Source organism: Salvelinus namaycush, chromosome 9, assembly GCF_016432855.1.
Source record: "Salvelinus namaycush isolate Seneca chromosome 9, SaNama_1.0, whole genome shotgun sequence".
Classification (NCBI taxonomy): domain Eukaryota; kingdom Metazoa; phylum Chordata; class Actinopteri; order Salmoniformes; family Salmonidae; genus Salvelinus; species Salvelinus namaycush.
Window position 1 is genome coordinate 32,735,436 of NC_052315.1, and position 18,061 is coordinate 32,753,496.

The 18,061-nt window shown below is 44.8% G+C and overlaps 1 protein-coding gene across 1 annotated transcript in view; it reads right to left on the reverse strand.

Annotated features, from left to right (window-relative positions):
• The window catches only part of LOC120053242 (voltage-dependent calcium channel subunit alpha-2/delta-1), a 108,233-nt gene extending 91,526 nt beyond the window's left edge, over window positions 1–16,707 (reverse strand). The window contains exons 1-3 of the mRNA XM_039000388.1: window positions 16,679–16,707; window positions 12,649–12,730; window positions 12,409–12,525 (exon numbers count right to left, since the gene is read on the reverse strand). Of these exons, the coding sequence (XP_038856316.1) occupies window positions 12,409–12,525; window positions 12,649–12,730; window positions 16,679–16,707 (228 nt within the window). The remainder of the gene's footprint in view (window positions 1–12,408; window positions 12,526–12,648; window positions 12,731–16,678) is intronic.
• Between the last annotated feature and the right edge of the window lie 1,354 nt (window positions 16,708–18,061).

The window sequence follows — 18,061 nt, forward strand, 5'->3', positions numbered from 1 at the left end:
TATACTTTACATACAGTATCTCGGTACCACTAAATTTTGACTTACTGTCTGAAGACCAGTCAATCCACATTTGGGATGGCACCTAAAACCTTCACAAACTTTTACAGATGCACAATTGAGAGCATCCTGTTCGGCTGTATCAATAAATGGTACGGCAACTGCACCACCCGCAACCGCAGGGCTCTACAGAGCGTGGTGTGGTCTGCCCAACGCATCACCGGGGGCAAACTACCTGCCCTCCAGGACACCTACAGCACCCGATGTCACAGGAAGGCCAAAAACATCATCAAGGACAACAACCACACGAGCCACCGCCTGTTCACCCCGCTACCATCCAGAAGGCGAGGTCAGTACAGGTGCATCAAAGCTGGGACCGAGAGACTGAAAAACAGCTTCTATATCAAGGCCATGAGTCTGTTAAACAGCCATCACTAACATAGAGAGGCTGCTGCCTACATACAGACTTTAGTAAATGGATCACTAATCACTTTAAATAATGCCACTTTAATAATGTTTACATATCTTGCATTACTCATCTCATATGTAAACTCAGCAAGTCCTCTCACTGTCAACTGCGTTTATTTTCGGCTCTTGAGCCTATGGGGGGTGCTATTTCGACTTTGGAAAAATGTGTTCCCAAATTAAACTGCCTCGTACTCAATTCTTGCTCGTACAATATGCATATTATTATTACTATTGGATAGAAAACACTCTCTAGTTTCTAAAACCGTTTGAATTATTTCTCTGAGTGAAACAGAACTCATTCTGCAGCACTTTTCCTGTCAGGGAGTGAGATTTCAGAAATCGAGGTCCCTGTTCTGAGGTCAGTTTATAAGTCCCCATGTAAGCCATCGGGCTACATGCACTGCATACGTCTTCCTCTAGATGTCAGTAAGCGGGGAGAATTTGAATGGAGTGGATTGCGCAATCTGGGACCTTATATAAGACCCTGGAGCGGAAGTACCGTCCTTTTCAACGTTGCGCATGGCGCAGTAGGGACATCAGAGTGGCCTCCTGCCAAGCTTTCGTTTTGCCAGTTCTATATCTCCGGTCATGTTTTTATTCGTTATAGTTGTTAAAGACATCATAAGGTAGTTAATTTAAACCGACTTATAGCAATTTATATCAGTTTATTGCGATTTTCTGGCATTTCTTTGTGACGCGCTTTCAAGAGTTGGACACCTTTCCGGCACATGCCGAACGTTAGCGGCTATTTCGACAGGACAAGAGGACAGCTTTCAACCAAAAGACGATTGTTCTGGACAAAGGACACCTTTCCCAAGATTCTGATGAGAGTTCATCGAAAAGTAAGAACTATTTATGCTGATAATTCATTGTTCTGTTGAAAAATGTCAAATGCATAAGACGCCATTTCTTGCAGTGTAGCCTTGCGTTATCGCACCCTGTATTGCGCAGTAACGTTAATTTTAAAAATGTAATTCAGCGATTGCATTAAGAACTAATTTGTCTTTCAATTGCTGTCCAACCTGTATTTTTTTAGTCAAGTTTATGAATAGTTTTCGATAAGAATAGGTGTCTTTCCAAGATGGCGCCGGACAGATTGCTTGAGTATTTGGACACTATTTTCATTGTATAAGCACGATTTGTGCCGCTAAATATGCACATTTTCGAACAAACTCTATATGCATTGTGTAATATGATGTTACAGGACTGTCATCTGAAGAATTCTGAGAAGGTTAGTGAAAATTAATATATTTTGGTGGTGAATACGTTATCGCTATGTTTGGCTGGAATCAATGCTGTTGTGTGGTTTGCTACTGTGCTAAGCTAATATAACGCTATATTGTGTTTTCGCTGTAAAACACTTAGAAAATCTGAAATATTGTCTGGATTCACAAGATCTGTGTCTTTCAATTGCTGTACGCTGTGTATTTTTAAGAAATGTTTTATGATGAGTAATTAGGTAATACACGTTGCTCTCTGTAGTTATTCTAGTCGAGTTGTGATGGTGGCTGCAATGGTAATGTCAGAGTCGTATGTATAGGTGGCAGGGAAGTCAGGCGCAGGAGAGTCAAACGTAGTGTAAAATGGAGTCTTTTAATGAAAGTCCAAATACATGCTCCATAACACTAAATAAGAAACGAACAAAACAAATATGGGTACGAAGACCCGTCGCGCACCTATACACATAAAAACAATACTAACAAGAAACAATCTCTGACAAAGACATGAGGGGAAACAGAGGGTTAAATACACAAGAGGATAATGGATGGGATTGAAAACAGGTGTGTGGGAAGACAAGACAAAACCAATGGAAAATGAAAAATGGATCGATGATGGCTAGAAGACCGGAGACGTCGACCGCCGAACACCGCCCGAACAAGGAGAGGCAACGACTTCAGCAGAAGTCGTGACAGTACCCCCCCCCTGACGCGCGGCTCCAGCAGCGCGTCGACACCGGCCTCGGGGACGACCCGGAGGGCGAGGTGCAGGGCGATCCGGATGGAGGCGGTGGAATTATTTTAACATGGAAGGATCTAAAACGTCCTCCACCGGAACCCAGCATCTCTCCTCCGGCCCGTACCCCTCCCAGTCCACGAGGTACTGAAGGCCCCTCGCCCGACGTCTCGAATCCAAAATGGATCGAATAGAGTACGCCTGGACCCCCTCGATGTCAAGAGGAGGTGGAGGAACTTCACGCACTTCAGCCTCCTGGAGCGGGCCAGCCACCACCGGCCTGAGGAGAGACACATGGAACGAGGGTTTAATACGGTAATTAGTGGGCAGTTGTAACCTATAACATACCTCGTTCACTCTCCTCAGGACTTTAAACGGCCCCACAAACCGCGGACCCAGCTTCCGGCAGAGCAGGCGGAGGGGCAGGTTTCGGGTCGAGAGCCAGACCCTGTCCCCTGGTGCGAACACCGGGGCCTCACTGCGGCGACGGTCTGCGCCAATTTTCTGGCGCCTTATGGCGCGCTGAAGGTGGACGTGGGCTGCCTGCCAGGTTTCCTCAGCGCGCCGAAACCAATTGTCCACCGCAGGAGCCTCGGTCTGGCTCTGATGCCAAGGAGCCAGAACCGGCTGATACCCTAATACACATTGAAAAGGAGTGAGGTTAGTGGAGGAGTGACGTAGCGAGTTCTGGGCCATCTCTGCCCAGGGCACGAACTTCGCCCACTCCCCCGGCCGGTCCTGGCAATAGGACCGCAAAAACCTGCCCACATCCTGGTTAACTCTCTCCACCTGCCCATTACTCTCGAGGTGAAAACCTGAGGTAAGACTAACCGAGATCCCCAGACGTTCCATGAACGCCTTCCAGACCCTTGATGTGAACTGGGGACCCCGATCAGACACTATATCCTCAGGCACCCCATAGTGCCGGAAAACGTGTGTAAACAGGGCCTCTGCAGTTTGTAAGGCCGTAGGGAGACCGGGCAAAGGGAGGAGACGACAGGACTTCGAAAACCGATCCACAACGACCAGGATCGTGGTGTAACCCTGTGAAGGTGGAAGATCAGTCAAAAAATCCACCGACAGGTGCGACCACGGCCGTTGAGGAACGGGTAAAGGTTGAAGCTTACCTCTGGGCAGGTGTCTAGGAGCCTTGCACTGGGCGCACACCGAGCAGGAGGAAACATAAATCCTCACGTCCTTGGCTAAAGTGGGCCACCAGTACCTCCCATCAAGACAGCGCATCGTCCGACCTATCCCTGGATGACCAGAGGAGGGTGACGTGTGAGCCCAATAGATCAATCGGTCGCGGACAGCAGACGGAACGTACAGACGACCAGCTGGACACTCAGGAGGAGAGGGCTCTGCACGTGACGCCCGCTCAATGTCCGCGTCCAGCTCCCACACTACTGGCGCCACCAAACACGAAGCTGGGAGTATGGGAGTGGGATCCATGGACCGCTCCTCTGTGTCATACAGCCGAGACAATGCGTCTGCCTTGACGTTCTGGGAGCCCGGTCTGTAAGTAAGGGTAAACACAAAACGAGTGAAAAACATGGCCCACCTTGCCTGGCGAGGATTCATTCTCTTCGCCTGCCGGATGTACTCCAGATTGCGGTGGTCAGTCCAGATGAGAAAAGGGTGTTTAGCCCCCTCAAGCCAATGCCTCCACGCCTTCAAGGTCTGTACGACAGCTAACAGCTCCCGGTCCCCCACATCATAGTTTCGCTCCGCCGAGCTGAGCTTCTTCGAAAAGAAAGCACAGGGGCGAAGCTTCAGTGGCACACCCGAACGCTGAGAGAGCACTGCTCCTATCCCAGCTTCGGATGCGTCCACCTCCACTATGAATGGCAAAGAGGGATCCGGATGAGCCAACACAGGCGCCGAGGTAAACAGAGTCTTCAGGTGTCCAAAAGCCCTGTTCGCCTCAGCCGACCACTGCAAGCGCACCGGGCCCCCCTTTAGCAGTGAGGTAATGGGAGCAGCCACCTGACCAAAACCCCGGATAAACCTCCGGTAGTAATTGGCAAACCCTAAAAAACGCTGCACCTCCTTTACCGTGGTTGGAGTCGGCCAATTACACACGGCAGTAATGCGGTCGCTCTCCATTTCCACTCCTGAAGTGGAAATCCGATGCCCTAGGAAGGAGATGGATTGTTGGAAGAACAAGCATTTCTCAGCCTTGACATATAGATCATGCTCCAACAGGCGACCAAGCACCCTGCACACCAGGGACACATGCTCGGCGCGTGTAGCGGAGTATATCAGAATATCATCGATATACACCACTACACCCTGCCCATGCAGGTCCCTGAAGATCTCATCTACAAATGATTGGAAAACTGATGGAGCATTCATCAACCCATGGCATGACAAGGTACTCATAATGACCTGAGGTGGTGCTAAATGCCGTCTTCCACTCATCACCCTTCCGAATACGCACCAGATTGTACGCACTCCTGAGATCCAATTTTGTGAAGAAGCGTGCCCCGTTCATTGACTCAATAACTGTATTTATCAGAGGTAACGGGTAACTATATTTCACCGTGATTTTATTGAGACCTCGATAATCAATGCACGGGTGTAAACCGCCATCCTTCTTCTTCACAAAAAAGAAACTCGAAGAGGCTGGTGAAATGGATGGCTGAATGAACCCCTGACGCAGGGATTCAGAGATATATGTATCCATAGCCACCGTCTCCGCTTGCGACAGGGGATACACGTGACTCCTGGGATATGCAGCGTCTACCAGGAGATCTATCGCACAATCCCCCCGTCGATGGGGTGGTAATTGAGTCGCCTTCTTTTTACAGAAGGCGAGAGCCAAATCGGCATATTCGGGGGGAATGCGCACGGTGGAGACCTGGTCTGGACTTTCCACCGTAGTAGCACCAACGGAAACCCCTAAACACCTACCTGAGCACTCTCGCGACCACCCTGTGAGAGCCCTCTGTGGCCAAGAAACAGTGGGGTTATGACAAGTTAACCTGTTTGGGGTGCAGCCCGACACCGGTACACTTATGACAACATCCAGCTCAAGTGCAGGGCGCAAAATTCAAAAGATATTTTTTTTAAATATTTAACTTTCACACATTAACAAGTCCAATACAGCATATGAAAGGTACACATCTTGTGAATCAAGTCAACATGTCCGATTTTTTAAATGTTTTACAGGGAAGACAAAATATGTAAATCTATTAGCTAACCACGTTAGCAAAAGACACCACTTTTCTTACTCCATCAGTTTTTTACTCCATCAGTAGCTATCACAAATTCGACAAAATAAAGATATAAATAGCCACTAACCAAGAAACAACTTCATCAGATGACAGTCTGATAACATATTTATTGTATAGCATATGTTTTGTTCGAAAAATTTGCATATTTCAGGTATAAATCATAGTTTACATTTCAGCTACAATCAGAAATTGCACCGAAAGCAGCCATAATATTTACAGACACCAACGTCAAATACCTAATTACTCATCATAAAACATTTCTGAAAAATACATAGTGTACAGCAATTGAAAGACAGGCATCTTGTGATTCCAGACAATATTTCCGATTTATTAAATGTTTTACAGCGAAAACAAAATGTAGCGTTATATTAGCATAGCCACAATAGCCAGAAACACTTGGGCGCCGACGACCAGTTCACATGCACGACAGATATTAGAAATAGCATCATAAAATGTTTCTTACTTTTGGTGATCTTCCGTCAGAATGTTGGACAAGGTGTCCTTTGTCCAGAACAGTCGTTGTTTGGATCTGGAACGGCAAATTTCCCTCTTCATTTAGCATGGGCACTTGCCAAGTGCTACGGATCTCTCCAACGTCAACAAAGTCAGAGAACGGAACACGGCAAAACTCCCGAAAAAATTTAAATAATCTGATTAAACTATATTGAAAAAACATACTTTACGATGATATGGTCACATGTATCAAATAAAATCTAAGATGGAGATGTTAGTCGTCCATAACGAGAGCAAAACAGAAGGCAAATCCATGTCCTCTTTCGCGCGCTCCAGAAACAGGAAGTGGACGGTCACGTCAAACAAAGAGCTTTAATTCCACCTCAGACCAAGATAAACACGAATTTTTTTCTCTCACCGCCTCTTGACAACCAGGGGAAGGTGTATGAAGTGTATGTAGACTCTTACGTATCATGCCCATGTATAGGCATGAGGTTGAACAGAGCATAGATTTCTGACATTTCACTTCCTGGTCAGGAAAAGTGCTGCAGAATGACTTCTGTTTCACTCAGAGAAATAATTCAAACGGTTTTAGAAACTAGAGAGTGTTTTCTATCCAATAGTAATAATAATATGCATATTGTACGAGCAAGAATTGAGTACGAGGCCGTTTGAAATGGGCACGATTTAACTGGCTACTCAATACTGCCCCTTGCAGCCATAACAGGTTTAACCAGGGTAGGCCTAGCACCACAGAATACGCAGGAGAATCAATAAGGAAAAGACTAATCTTCTCCTTGTGACCCTCCTGCGTTATCATACACAAAGGTGCGGTGACCTCCCTGATAAACCCTGAACCTAATGGTCGACTATCTAAGGCAATAGGGAAAGGCATATCCACAGAAACAATAGGGATCCCTAAACTATGAGCTAGATCTTTATTAATGAAATTCCCAGCTGCGCCTGAATCTACTAGCGCCTTATAATGGGAATGCAGGGAAAAGTCCGGAAAAGTGACAGAGACAAACATAAGTGCGACAGAGGGCTCTGGATGAGAATGGTGCCTACTCACCTGGGGTGATGCCAGAGTGCCCTGCCTGCCTTCTCTATTCCCAGAGGAACCAACCCGGCACCGACCAGCAGTGTGATCTCTGCGACCATAAATGGTGCTCGAGCAGGAACCCCCTCCGGTCTCCCTGCGCACCATCCCTCCCAATTCCATAGGTTCGGGAGAGAGGGTGCGGGAGGATGGAACAACCAGACCCCGATCTAGACGTCCACGAGTAGCCAGCATGTTGTCCAGCCTGATGGACATGTCCACCAGCTGGTCGAAGTTGAGGGTGGTGTCTCTACAGGCCAGCTCCCGACGGACGTCCTCGCGTAGACTACAGCGGTACTGGTCGATCAGGGCCCTGTCGCTCCATCCAGCGCCGGCAGCCAAGGTTCTAAACTCCAAAGCAAACTCCTGTGCACTCCTCGTCTCCTGCCTCAGATGATAGAGGCGCTCACCCGCCGCTTTGCCTTCGGATGGGTGGTCGAATACTCTCCGGAAATGGCGGATGAACTCCTCAAAATGGTCCAACGCCGCATCCTCCTCTCTACACACAGCGCTGGCCCACTCCCGGGCTTTCCCGGTGAGGCATGAGACGAGGGCGCAACTCTTCTCACGGTCTGATGGTACTGGGGAGACCGTGGCCAGATACAACTTAAGTTTAAGGAGGAAACCCTGGCAGCCGGCAGTATCTCCGTTGTATCCAATGGGTAGGGGTAAATGGATTTTTTTCGGTTCAGGAGGGGAAAAAGTGTTCAAGGAATACCCTGGTTGTGGGAGTGGAGGCGCTGGAGAAACTCCCTGTCTCTCCCAGCGGTCCATTTTCTGGACAATGCGATCCATGACTGCGCTCAAACATTCAATCTCCTCCGTTTGTTCCCGGACGCGTTCCTCCACCTCCATGAGCGTAGTGTCCTCTCCTGCTGACTTCATATTTGGTCAGAGATTCTGTCAGAGTCGTATGTATAGGTGGCAGGGAAGTCAGGCGCAGGAGAGTCAAACGTAGTGTAAAATGGAGTCTTTTAATGAAAGTCCAAATACATGCTCCATAACACTAAATAAGAAACGAACAAAACAAATATGGGTACGAAGACCCGTCGCGCACCTATACACATAAAAACAATACTAACAAGAAACAATCTCTGACAAAGACATGAGGGGAAACAGAGGGTTAAATACACAAGAGGATAATGGATGGGATTGAAAACAGGTGTGTGGGAAGACAAGACAAAACCAATGGAAAATGAAAAATGGATCGATGATGGCTAGAAGACCGGTGACGTCGACCGCCGAACACCGCCCGAACAAGGAGAGGCAACGACTTCGGCAGAAGTCGTGACAGGTAAACTATGATTTATACCTGAAATATGCACATTTTTCTAACAAAACATATGCTATACAATAAATATGTTATCAGACTGTCATCTGATGAATTTGTTTCTTGGTTAGTGGCTATTTATATCTTTATTTGGTCGAATTTATGATAGCTACTGATGGAGTAAAAAACTGGTGGAGTAAAAAAAATGGTGTCTTTTGCTAACGTGGTTAGCTAATAGATTTACATATTGTGTCTTCCCTGTAAAACATTTTAAAAATCAGAAATGATGTCTGGATTCACAAGATGTGTATCTTTCATCTGGTGTCTTGGACTTGTGATTTAATGATATTTAGATGCTAGTATTTACTTGTGACGCTATGCTAGGCTATGCTAGTCAGCTTTTTTACTGGTGGGGGTGCTCCCGGATCCGGGTTTGGGAGGAACTAGAAGTTAATAACATATGTAAATATTTGTATGAACATAACAAGATTCAACAACTGAGACATAAACTGAACAAGTTCCACAGACATGTGACTAACATAAATGAAATAATGTGTCCCTGAACAAAGGCCGGGTCAAAATCAAAAGTAACAGTCAGTATCTGGTGTGGCCACCAGCTGCATTAAGTACTGCAGTGCATCTCCTCCTCATGGACTCCACCAGATTTGCCAGTTATTGCTGTGAGATGTTACCCCACTCTTCTACAAAGGCACCTGCAAGTTCCCGGACATTTCTGGAGGGAATGGCCCTAGCCCTCCGATCCAACAAGTCCCAGCCATGCTCAATGGGATTGAGATCCGGGCTCTTTGCTGGCCATGGCAGAACACTGACATTCCTGTCTTGCAGGAAATCACACACAGAATGTGGCATTGTCATGCTGGAGGGTCATGTCAGGGTGAGCCTGCAGGAAGGGTATCACATGAGGGAGGATGGCAGCAGTGTATGTGCAAAGTTTTAGACTGATCAAATGAACTATTGCATTTCTGTTCAAAATATTGTATCAAGACTGCCCAAATGTGCCTAATTTGTTTATTAATAACTTTTAATGTTCAAAACTGTGCACTCTTCTCAAACAATAGCATGGTATTATTTCACTGTAATAGCTACTCTAAATTGTACAGTGCAGTTAGATTAACACGAATTTAAGCTTTCTGCCAATTTCAGATATGTCTATGTCCTGGGAAATGTTCTTGTTACTTCCAACCTCATGCTAATCGCATTAGCCCACGTTAGCTCAACCGTCTCGTGGAAGGGGAAGACGTTTTTAACCTCTCTCCCTCTACTATAGCCATCTTTGGTGATTGGACTGAGAGGGATGGAAACACAGACAGCATGCAGCTACCACATTTAACAATGTGTGATTCATTCACCATTACATCATCATTTTAAAAAAGTGAATGATCTTTGTTTCATATTCTTGTTTGTGCTAAGGTTGATATGAATAGTACTGATGAATGTATTATAATTATGTTGGTAAGGTTGACTTGAGTGAAATATTGTTACGTTTTTTATGCTTTGGTATTGTAATATTTTCTGTAATTGGTATCATCACCTGCTGTTTACATTTCAATAGCTAAGTTGTTTATGAATTATACAATTGTCAGAAAGTGAGGATAAATCAGGCTAAAATTCTGCAACATTGGACGCTTTGTGATGAGACTCCAAATTATATTGGAGATATGGCCAAAGAGTATCTAATACCAATGATCAAGGTAAGACATAGCTATAATTTACTACTTCTGTTTGATGAAATTGTCACGCCATTATGCTATTGTATGTAATTTGAGCATTGGTTTGATTAGCCAATGTAGGTAACTAGCTAGCTATGGTGGAGAGGTTGATTTGAAGCAACAAACGTATGTAGCCGATCTGAGTTCATGCCTCCATGTTAGATAGTTCATAGATAACCTTGAATTCAATTCTGAATTTGGCTGAGATAATTGAAACAAAATAAGTATTCTGAGGGTCAATGTTGTCACAATGAGTTAGCTAGCTAACCAGCTAGCCAACTTGTACCATAGCTGGGCTGCTCGGACAATACGTGAACCAGGGAGCCTGACTGGCAAGCTAACTACTAACGTTACAACGTCAACTAACGAAACAGATACAATTTCAATAATTACATTTTGAATATGGCTTAGATATATGGCTGAGAACAAAAATATATTGAGTGTCAATGTTGTTGGGATATAACGTTAGCTAGCTAGCTAGCTATAAACCTGTGTAGCTGGCTGCTAAGATACGAGTGAGTAGCTAGGTTTTAGTTTTGCGTCAAAGCTCAGTACATATAACAAATAGATTGCCAATAAGGACATGCTGCATTTCTCACTTTGAATCAGACTGCATGATCTGTAATCATTTCGTATTCATCCTGAACGAATCGTGAATAATGATGAGTGAGAAAGTTACAGAGGGTCGAATATCAAACCCCCAAGACATGCTAACATCCCCTGTTGGTAATGGTGAGAGGTTAGCTTGTCTTAGGGATATGATTTTTGTAACGTTCGTCTTGTGGTGAATGAACGGACCAAGGCGCAGCGGGTGATGAATACATACTGAATTTATTTAACGAAAGACGAAACACTAATGAACACTATAACAAACTACAAAACAATAAACGAAGGCAACAGACCTGAAACAAACGAACTTACATACAGACGAAGAACGCACGAACAGGAACAGACTACCTAAAACGAACGAACAAACGAAACAGTCCCGTGTGGTATACACAGACACAGGAACAATCACCCACAAACAAACAGTGAGAACAACCTACCTTAATATGGTTCTCAATCAGAGGAAACGTCAAACACCTGCCTCTAATTGAGAACCATACCAGGCCACACATTAACCCAACATAGAAAACACATAACATAGACTACCCACCCCAACTCACGCCCTGACCAACTAAACACATACAAAACAACAGAAAACAGGTCAGGAACGTGACAATTTTTGACCTTCTGTAACTTTCTCACTCATCATTATTCAGGATTCATTCAGGGTTATCCGTAATCATTAATGTAGATGTATTTAGAAATATATTGTATTCTTATTGACAATAAAAATGACTCCAAAATGACACAATCAATTATTTACAATTCATTTCTGTTGGGCACAAACTAATCAGAAAACAACCAAAACAAACTGCAAAATGCATCCAACAAGTTTGTAAAGTCACAAGCTTGATGTAGTCATTGCGTGATAGGAATATGGGACCAAATATTAAACTTTTGACTACTTTATTTATAAAAATAATTAGTACCCCTTCCTTTTTTTAAATAGATTTTTGGGGTATTTCTTGTTAAACAAAATCTCTTAATCTGAACACATCTATTAGTATAAAATAATATAATTTACCTTTTTTTGCATACAATATAGCTCAGTGTTTGAATTTTTTATTTTATACTGTCGTTATTGCTCGCCTTTATCAAGGGTGTCAATAATTTCGGACCCCACTGTATATTAGAAGGGGTTCGAATACAAAATATATTCATACTTCATATTCCAGCGGAAGATGAGAGAGTTGTGTCTCTAATCTACATCTGCTCAAAGCAATACATGCACAGCCATACAGTATATCACTCCTCTCTGTTACCAACCTGCACCTCACATTACCATGGTCTTCTAACCATCCCCTGGTCCTGGCCTGGCCTGGCACATCTCACCTCAGTTATCTACAAATGGAACCTAACATTCTGTACATGGACCCCCCATAAGACTTGAAATAACATTAATGTGATTACCCCCATAAGATACGTACACCCAAGAGTCACTGTGTCATTCATTTCAATCCCTCTCCACTCCATTGTGGTGCATTATCGTAGCAGTGGCATCCTCAAGGCTCAAGCACACCTGATTCAAAAGCTCAACTAGACATCAAGCCTTTGCTGTTGGGGGTACATGAGGAGCATAGAAACAGTGTGTCTTACTTCCAGAGCGGCAGCCCTCTTCAGTAACAGCTGTTCTATGTTCCTGGCTGCCCTAGCCACTAGTTCCTCTGCAATGTTAGACTCTACTGTGTACAGGTTCTGGTTGTCCAGGAAGATCTAGAGAGAGTGAGCATACACACTGGTTACACATACTGTCATAGTGTCCCTTGATAGATATCCATGTTTTATTTTATATAGTGATTACTATGCGTTATAACATGTTATGAAGGGTTAGGTCACCTGTGTGAGGCTCTTCCCGGCACTGGCTGTGTCTGCCAGTGTCACCAGCTCTATCTGTATCTGATCCACCCATTCCTTTATCCTATAGGACAAGAGAGAGGCACAAACAACCAATCAGATCACAAAAACAAACATCCCATACCGGTAGTTCAATTAAATAACTCCCTCCTCACCTAAATTAGCCAGCGTTTATGTTACTAGTAGCTGCCTATCATCTGCCAACATCCCTGTCAATCAGATAACTTTAGATGGTTTCAAAGCCAATATAACCACATCAGACGACTCTCACAAGAATGGAACATGGCATCACCTGTCCAGTCCAATCACTCAACAATCACTCTAATACAATGTCACCCAATAAGATCACTGGCCTAGCCGTCAACACTGCCAGAGCCAATCAGATCATACTCTCAGGGGTCAAAGGAAAAGTCAAACAATCAAATACTTATTACTAGGTTCACACACAATGTCAACAGGTAGCCGTCTCAAGCTGGGTCAGACCAATGAGATTCAGACAGTGATGTGTGTGGACAGGCCTCTGCAGAAATCTACCTGTGTGTGTGTGCGTGTGCATGTGTGTGTATGTGTATGTGTGTGCATGTGTGTGACCTTGTTAGAGCAACCACAACCAAATGGGTCCACTTCATATTCAAGTGTAGTGGAGCCAAAAGTTTACTCACTGAGCTCTTGATAATATCACTACTGACATACAGCACCTTTGTCTGTCTCTGTCTCTTTCTCTCCATCTCTCTCGGCCTCTCTCCCTCCCCCTCTCTATATCTCACTCGCTATATTTTTCTCTCTCTCTCTATTTCACCAGGATCACATTGATGGCATACCTCCTGACATCCTGGGCTGAGCCACTGTGGTGTTGCTTAGAGTAACAAAGAGCTCAGATGAAAACATCAGGGTCTGCCTACTAAGAAATGTTTTATTCCGTAACCTTTAGAAACATTGTGAAACATTGCACACACACACACGGACACACAAAGTGGGAGAGAGACAGGAAGAGAGAATATTGCATGCAGTTGGCTGGGGGTTGGAGTGGGATGTAGATGATTTCATTGTCATTCATTGTCACTCACAGACCACGCCACACACACACACACACACACACAAACATCCGTGTGTCATTTGCAGCTATTCACACAGTCCCTGAGAGTAATGAGTGTAATGAGGATTGTGACCGGGGACAGGGAATGAGATTGACGGGGAGGGGTGAGAGGAGGTGAGGTATAAGGAATAATTGTGTCCCAAATCTGTTTCTCCTCTCCTCCACTCCATAGTGCCTGAGATCTAAAGCCCTGAGATCTGAGCAGACAGTGTGTGTGTTTGTGTGTGCGTGTGCCTCCATCCATGCATAGATGTGTGTGTAAATATTACCCTACTAGACGGCGCTAAACAGACATGTCTTTCTTTTTCTATCTCCTAGCCAACTTTGGAGTACTTTTAATTTTTTTGTGTTTTTTCTTACATTACTTGCTCAGCATTTTCTTATATTATTATATAGATCAGTGGTCACTCAGAACTTTTTGCTGAAATTCGACTTCCCTGTCCTGTATCCTTTGTTTGAACTTCCCGAGGCAGCTCTATTCATCGGGGGCTGCACCAAAACACTGACGCCAGATAAGAGGTGGAATGAGTGAGACCCTAGACTCAGACGTTCAGTCCCTGGACAATAAAGTAGACAAGCTCAGGGTGAGGATCTTCTTCCAGAAAGACATCAGGGACTGTAACATACTCTGTTTTACTGAATCATGGCTCTCTTTCCGGGTATATTATTCCTGTGCATTCAGTCAGCAGTTTCTTCGTCCAGGAAGAAAGAACTCTCAGAGAAATAGAAAGACGGAGGGATTTGTTTCATGCCTAACAACTCACAGTGTGATTAGTACAGGAACTCAATTCCTTTTGTTCTCCCTATCTGGAATACCTCACTATCAAATGAAGACCGCATGATCTCCCAAGAAAAATGTACTCGGTCACAGTCACTGCCGTGTATATTCACCCCCAAGCCGACACCGCGACAGCTCTCAAGGATCTACACTGGACTTTGTGCAAAATGGAAACCCCATATCCTGACATCGCATTTACTGTAACGGTGGACTTTAATAAAGGTAATCTGAGGAAAGCACTACCGAAATAATATCAACTCGCAACATGGACCATGGATCATTGCTAATATCCCTTCCGGGATGGCTACAAGGCCCTCCCCCACCCTCCCTTCGGCAAATCAGATCATGCCTCCATTCTGCTCCTCCCCACCTATAGGCAGAAACTTAAACAGGAAGCTCCCATGGTAAGGACAGTTTAATTTTGGTCTGACTAATCAGAATCTATGCTTCAAGATTGTTTGATACCTCGGCCTAGAAATGTTCCGGGTCAACTCTGAGAATTGTATTGACGTATACGGTGACTGGGTTCATCAGGAATTGCATAGAGGACGTTATTCCCACTGACAATTAGAATTGATCCAAACCAAAAACCGCTGTCAGATGACAGCATTCGTGCAAAACTGAAAGCGCAAAACACAAGATTTAGCCATGGCAAGGTGATTGGGAACATCGACGTGTACAAACAGACCAGCTACGACCTCCGTAAGGCAATTAAAGAGGAAAAACGACAGTACAGGGACAAAATGGTGTTGCGACTCAACGACCCAGACACTAGACGTATGTGGCAGGGACTCCAGACAATCATGGATTATAAAGGGAAAGCCAGCCACTTCGCAGACACCGACACCTCACTCCCAGATGAGCTAAACACCTTCTTCACCCGCTTCAAGAATTTGTTTACAGCCCCAACAATTTGTATACAGCCCCAATAGATCCACGGACGACGAAATTGCCATTGCACTGCACAATCTCACCTAGACAAAGTAAATACGTAAGAATGCTGTTCATCAACCACAGCTCAGCTTTCAACACCGTAGACCCTCCAAGCTCATCACTAAGCTCAGGGCCCTGGATCTGTACCCCTTGCTGTGCAGCTGTGTCCTGGACTTCCTGACAGGATGACCCCAAGTGGTGAAGGTAGGCAACAACACCTCTGCCACATTGATCTTCAACACAGAGGACCCACAGGGGTGCGTGCTCAGCCCCCTCCTGTACTCCCTGTTCACCCATGACTGCGTGGCCATGCACATCTCCAACTCACAACACTGGTAGGCCTGATTACCAACAATGATGAGCCTATAGGGAGGAGGTAAGAGCCCTGGCGTAGTGGTGCCAGGAAAATAACCTCACCCTCAACGTTAACCAAATGAAGGAGCTAATCGTGAACTACCGGATACAACAGAGAGAACACGTCCCATCCACATCGACGGGGCCGCAGTGGAGAGGGTCAAAAGCTTCAAGTTCCTCGTTGTGGACATCAAAGACAACCTGAAATAGGCTTAAGAAATGTGGCTTGGCCCTTAAGACCCTCACAAACTTCTACAGATGCACCATTGAGAACATCCTGTTGGGCTGTATCCCCGTCTGGAATTGCAATTGCAACGTCCGCAACAGCAGGGCTCTCCAGAAGGTGGTGCGGTCAGCCCAATGCATAACTGGGAGCGCACTGTCAGCCCTCAAGGATATCTACACTACCCGGTGTCACAGAAAGGCCAAGAAGATCATCAAGGATCTCATCCACCCAAGCCATGGCCTGTTCACCCCGCTACCATCTAGAAGGCGGGGACAGTACAGGTGCATCAAAGCTGGGACGGAAAGACAGAGAAACAGCTTCTATCTCCAGGCCATCAGACTTTTAAACAGTCATCACTAGCCAGCCTCCGCCCAGTACTCAGCCCTGCACCTTAGTCACTGTTCTAGCGGGCAACCACCCTGTTTGGCACACATCTCCATTCAGACCACATTCACACTCCTCCAATATGTCAGTGCTGTGGCCAAAAACCTCAATATTTAAACACACAAAAAAAGTGATACTTTGTAAACTCATTGTACATTTGTTTTAAAACAAATTGTTGATAATCTCCAACGCATCTACAAATCGACCCTTTGATTTACAAGTGGATATCTGTCAAACTGACCAATCCAGACGCACCTCTGCTCCATTCATGTTTAGTCAGCGAAGTTTGTCTGAGTTGGCAGGGATGCTCTACTCTGCTCATAGAGATATAACTACTGTGGCTTTTAAAGTCTGGGTTAGAGAGAGAGAGAACGAGAGAGCGCAAAAGAGAAAGAGGGAGTGTAATGAGTATCTCAGCGGATTTTGCTGTGTTGAACTATGGACTAATTACACATCACTATAGAGGCAGACACAGTCTAACACACACACACACACACACACACACACACACACACACACACACACACACACACACACACACACACACACACACACACACACACACACACACACACACACACACACACACACGCACACACACACACACACACTCTCTTGTGTGACGATGCTTATATACAATAGATAGGGCTTCAATACAGTGGGGACAGTTCAACAATTTAAGAAACACAACCTCTAGATACAACTATACCAATTTTGTCACCAGATCAAAAGGCAAAGGCAAAACAGACAGATTGCAGTTTAATGTTTGGGACTGCCATTTACACAACCTGCCACAGATACTTCTCCCTGTGTCGCATCCTATTACATCCCCAGAGTAAACACTGGAACAGCTGAAGCATGGTTCCTAGAGTGGGGGGTGAAACTAACTGATCACACACAATAATATCTGGCTACCTTCAATTATCAGCTCTTTAACCCTGGAAGATCATTGCGGAACAGAGCATCACTCTCTTCTTCTTAATTTCCCAAAGCTACACTTGGTGTGTTATTAAGAGTCTAGACTAGGTCATATAATCTGGTATTGCATAGTAATAAACCATATTTGGTCTCTGAAATAAACCCATGAAACATATTCTGTGTTTCACTGTATGAACTTGTAGGATTGGTAGTCACTGTAGCATTAGGCTACAGTATAAAAGCCTCATTTAATATATTCTACAATCAGCATTAGTTTAGCGCTGACTAGTTTTTTCAACAAGTTGACACGACATGCCTTGGCATGCGCACGTCTTCATTGATCACATAGCTGACCCTAATGAAGGCGACCAGCACGTGGGAATCTGCTAGTAAAAAGTAAGACATGTTCATTAACATTCGCACTTACATAAACAGGCTATACACTGTAAAACCATGAAAGATGTGACATGTTTTAGGGATGGGCATGAGTAATCAAATACTCCAGTACTCAAACCGCCGTCAAAACTCGATCTTTAACCAGAGAACAATTGTTTTTCCAAATACTGTAAAACTTATTTGGTCTAAATTGTTTCTTGCTTTGGCTCTAGCGTTCCATTTGTGTGCATTTGCAGGACACAACAAAAGAATAAACCAAACCAAGTATCACACAGTTTTGCTCCCTGAATTCCTTTCCCCTCTGTCTCTC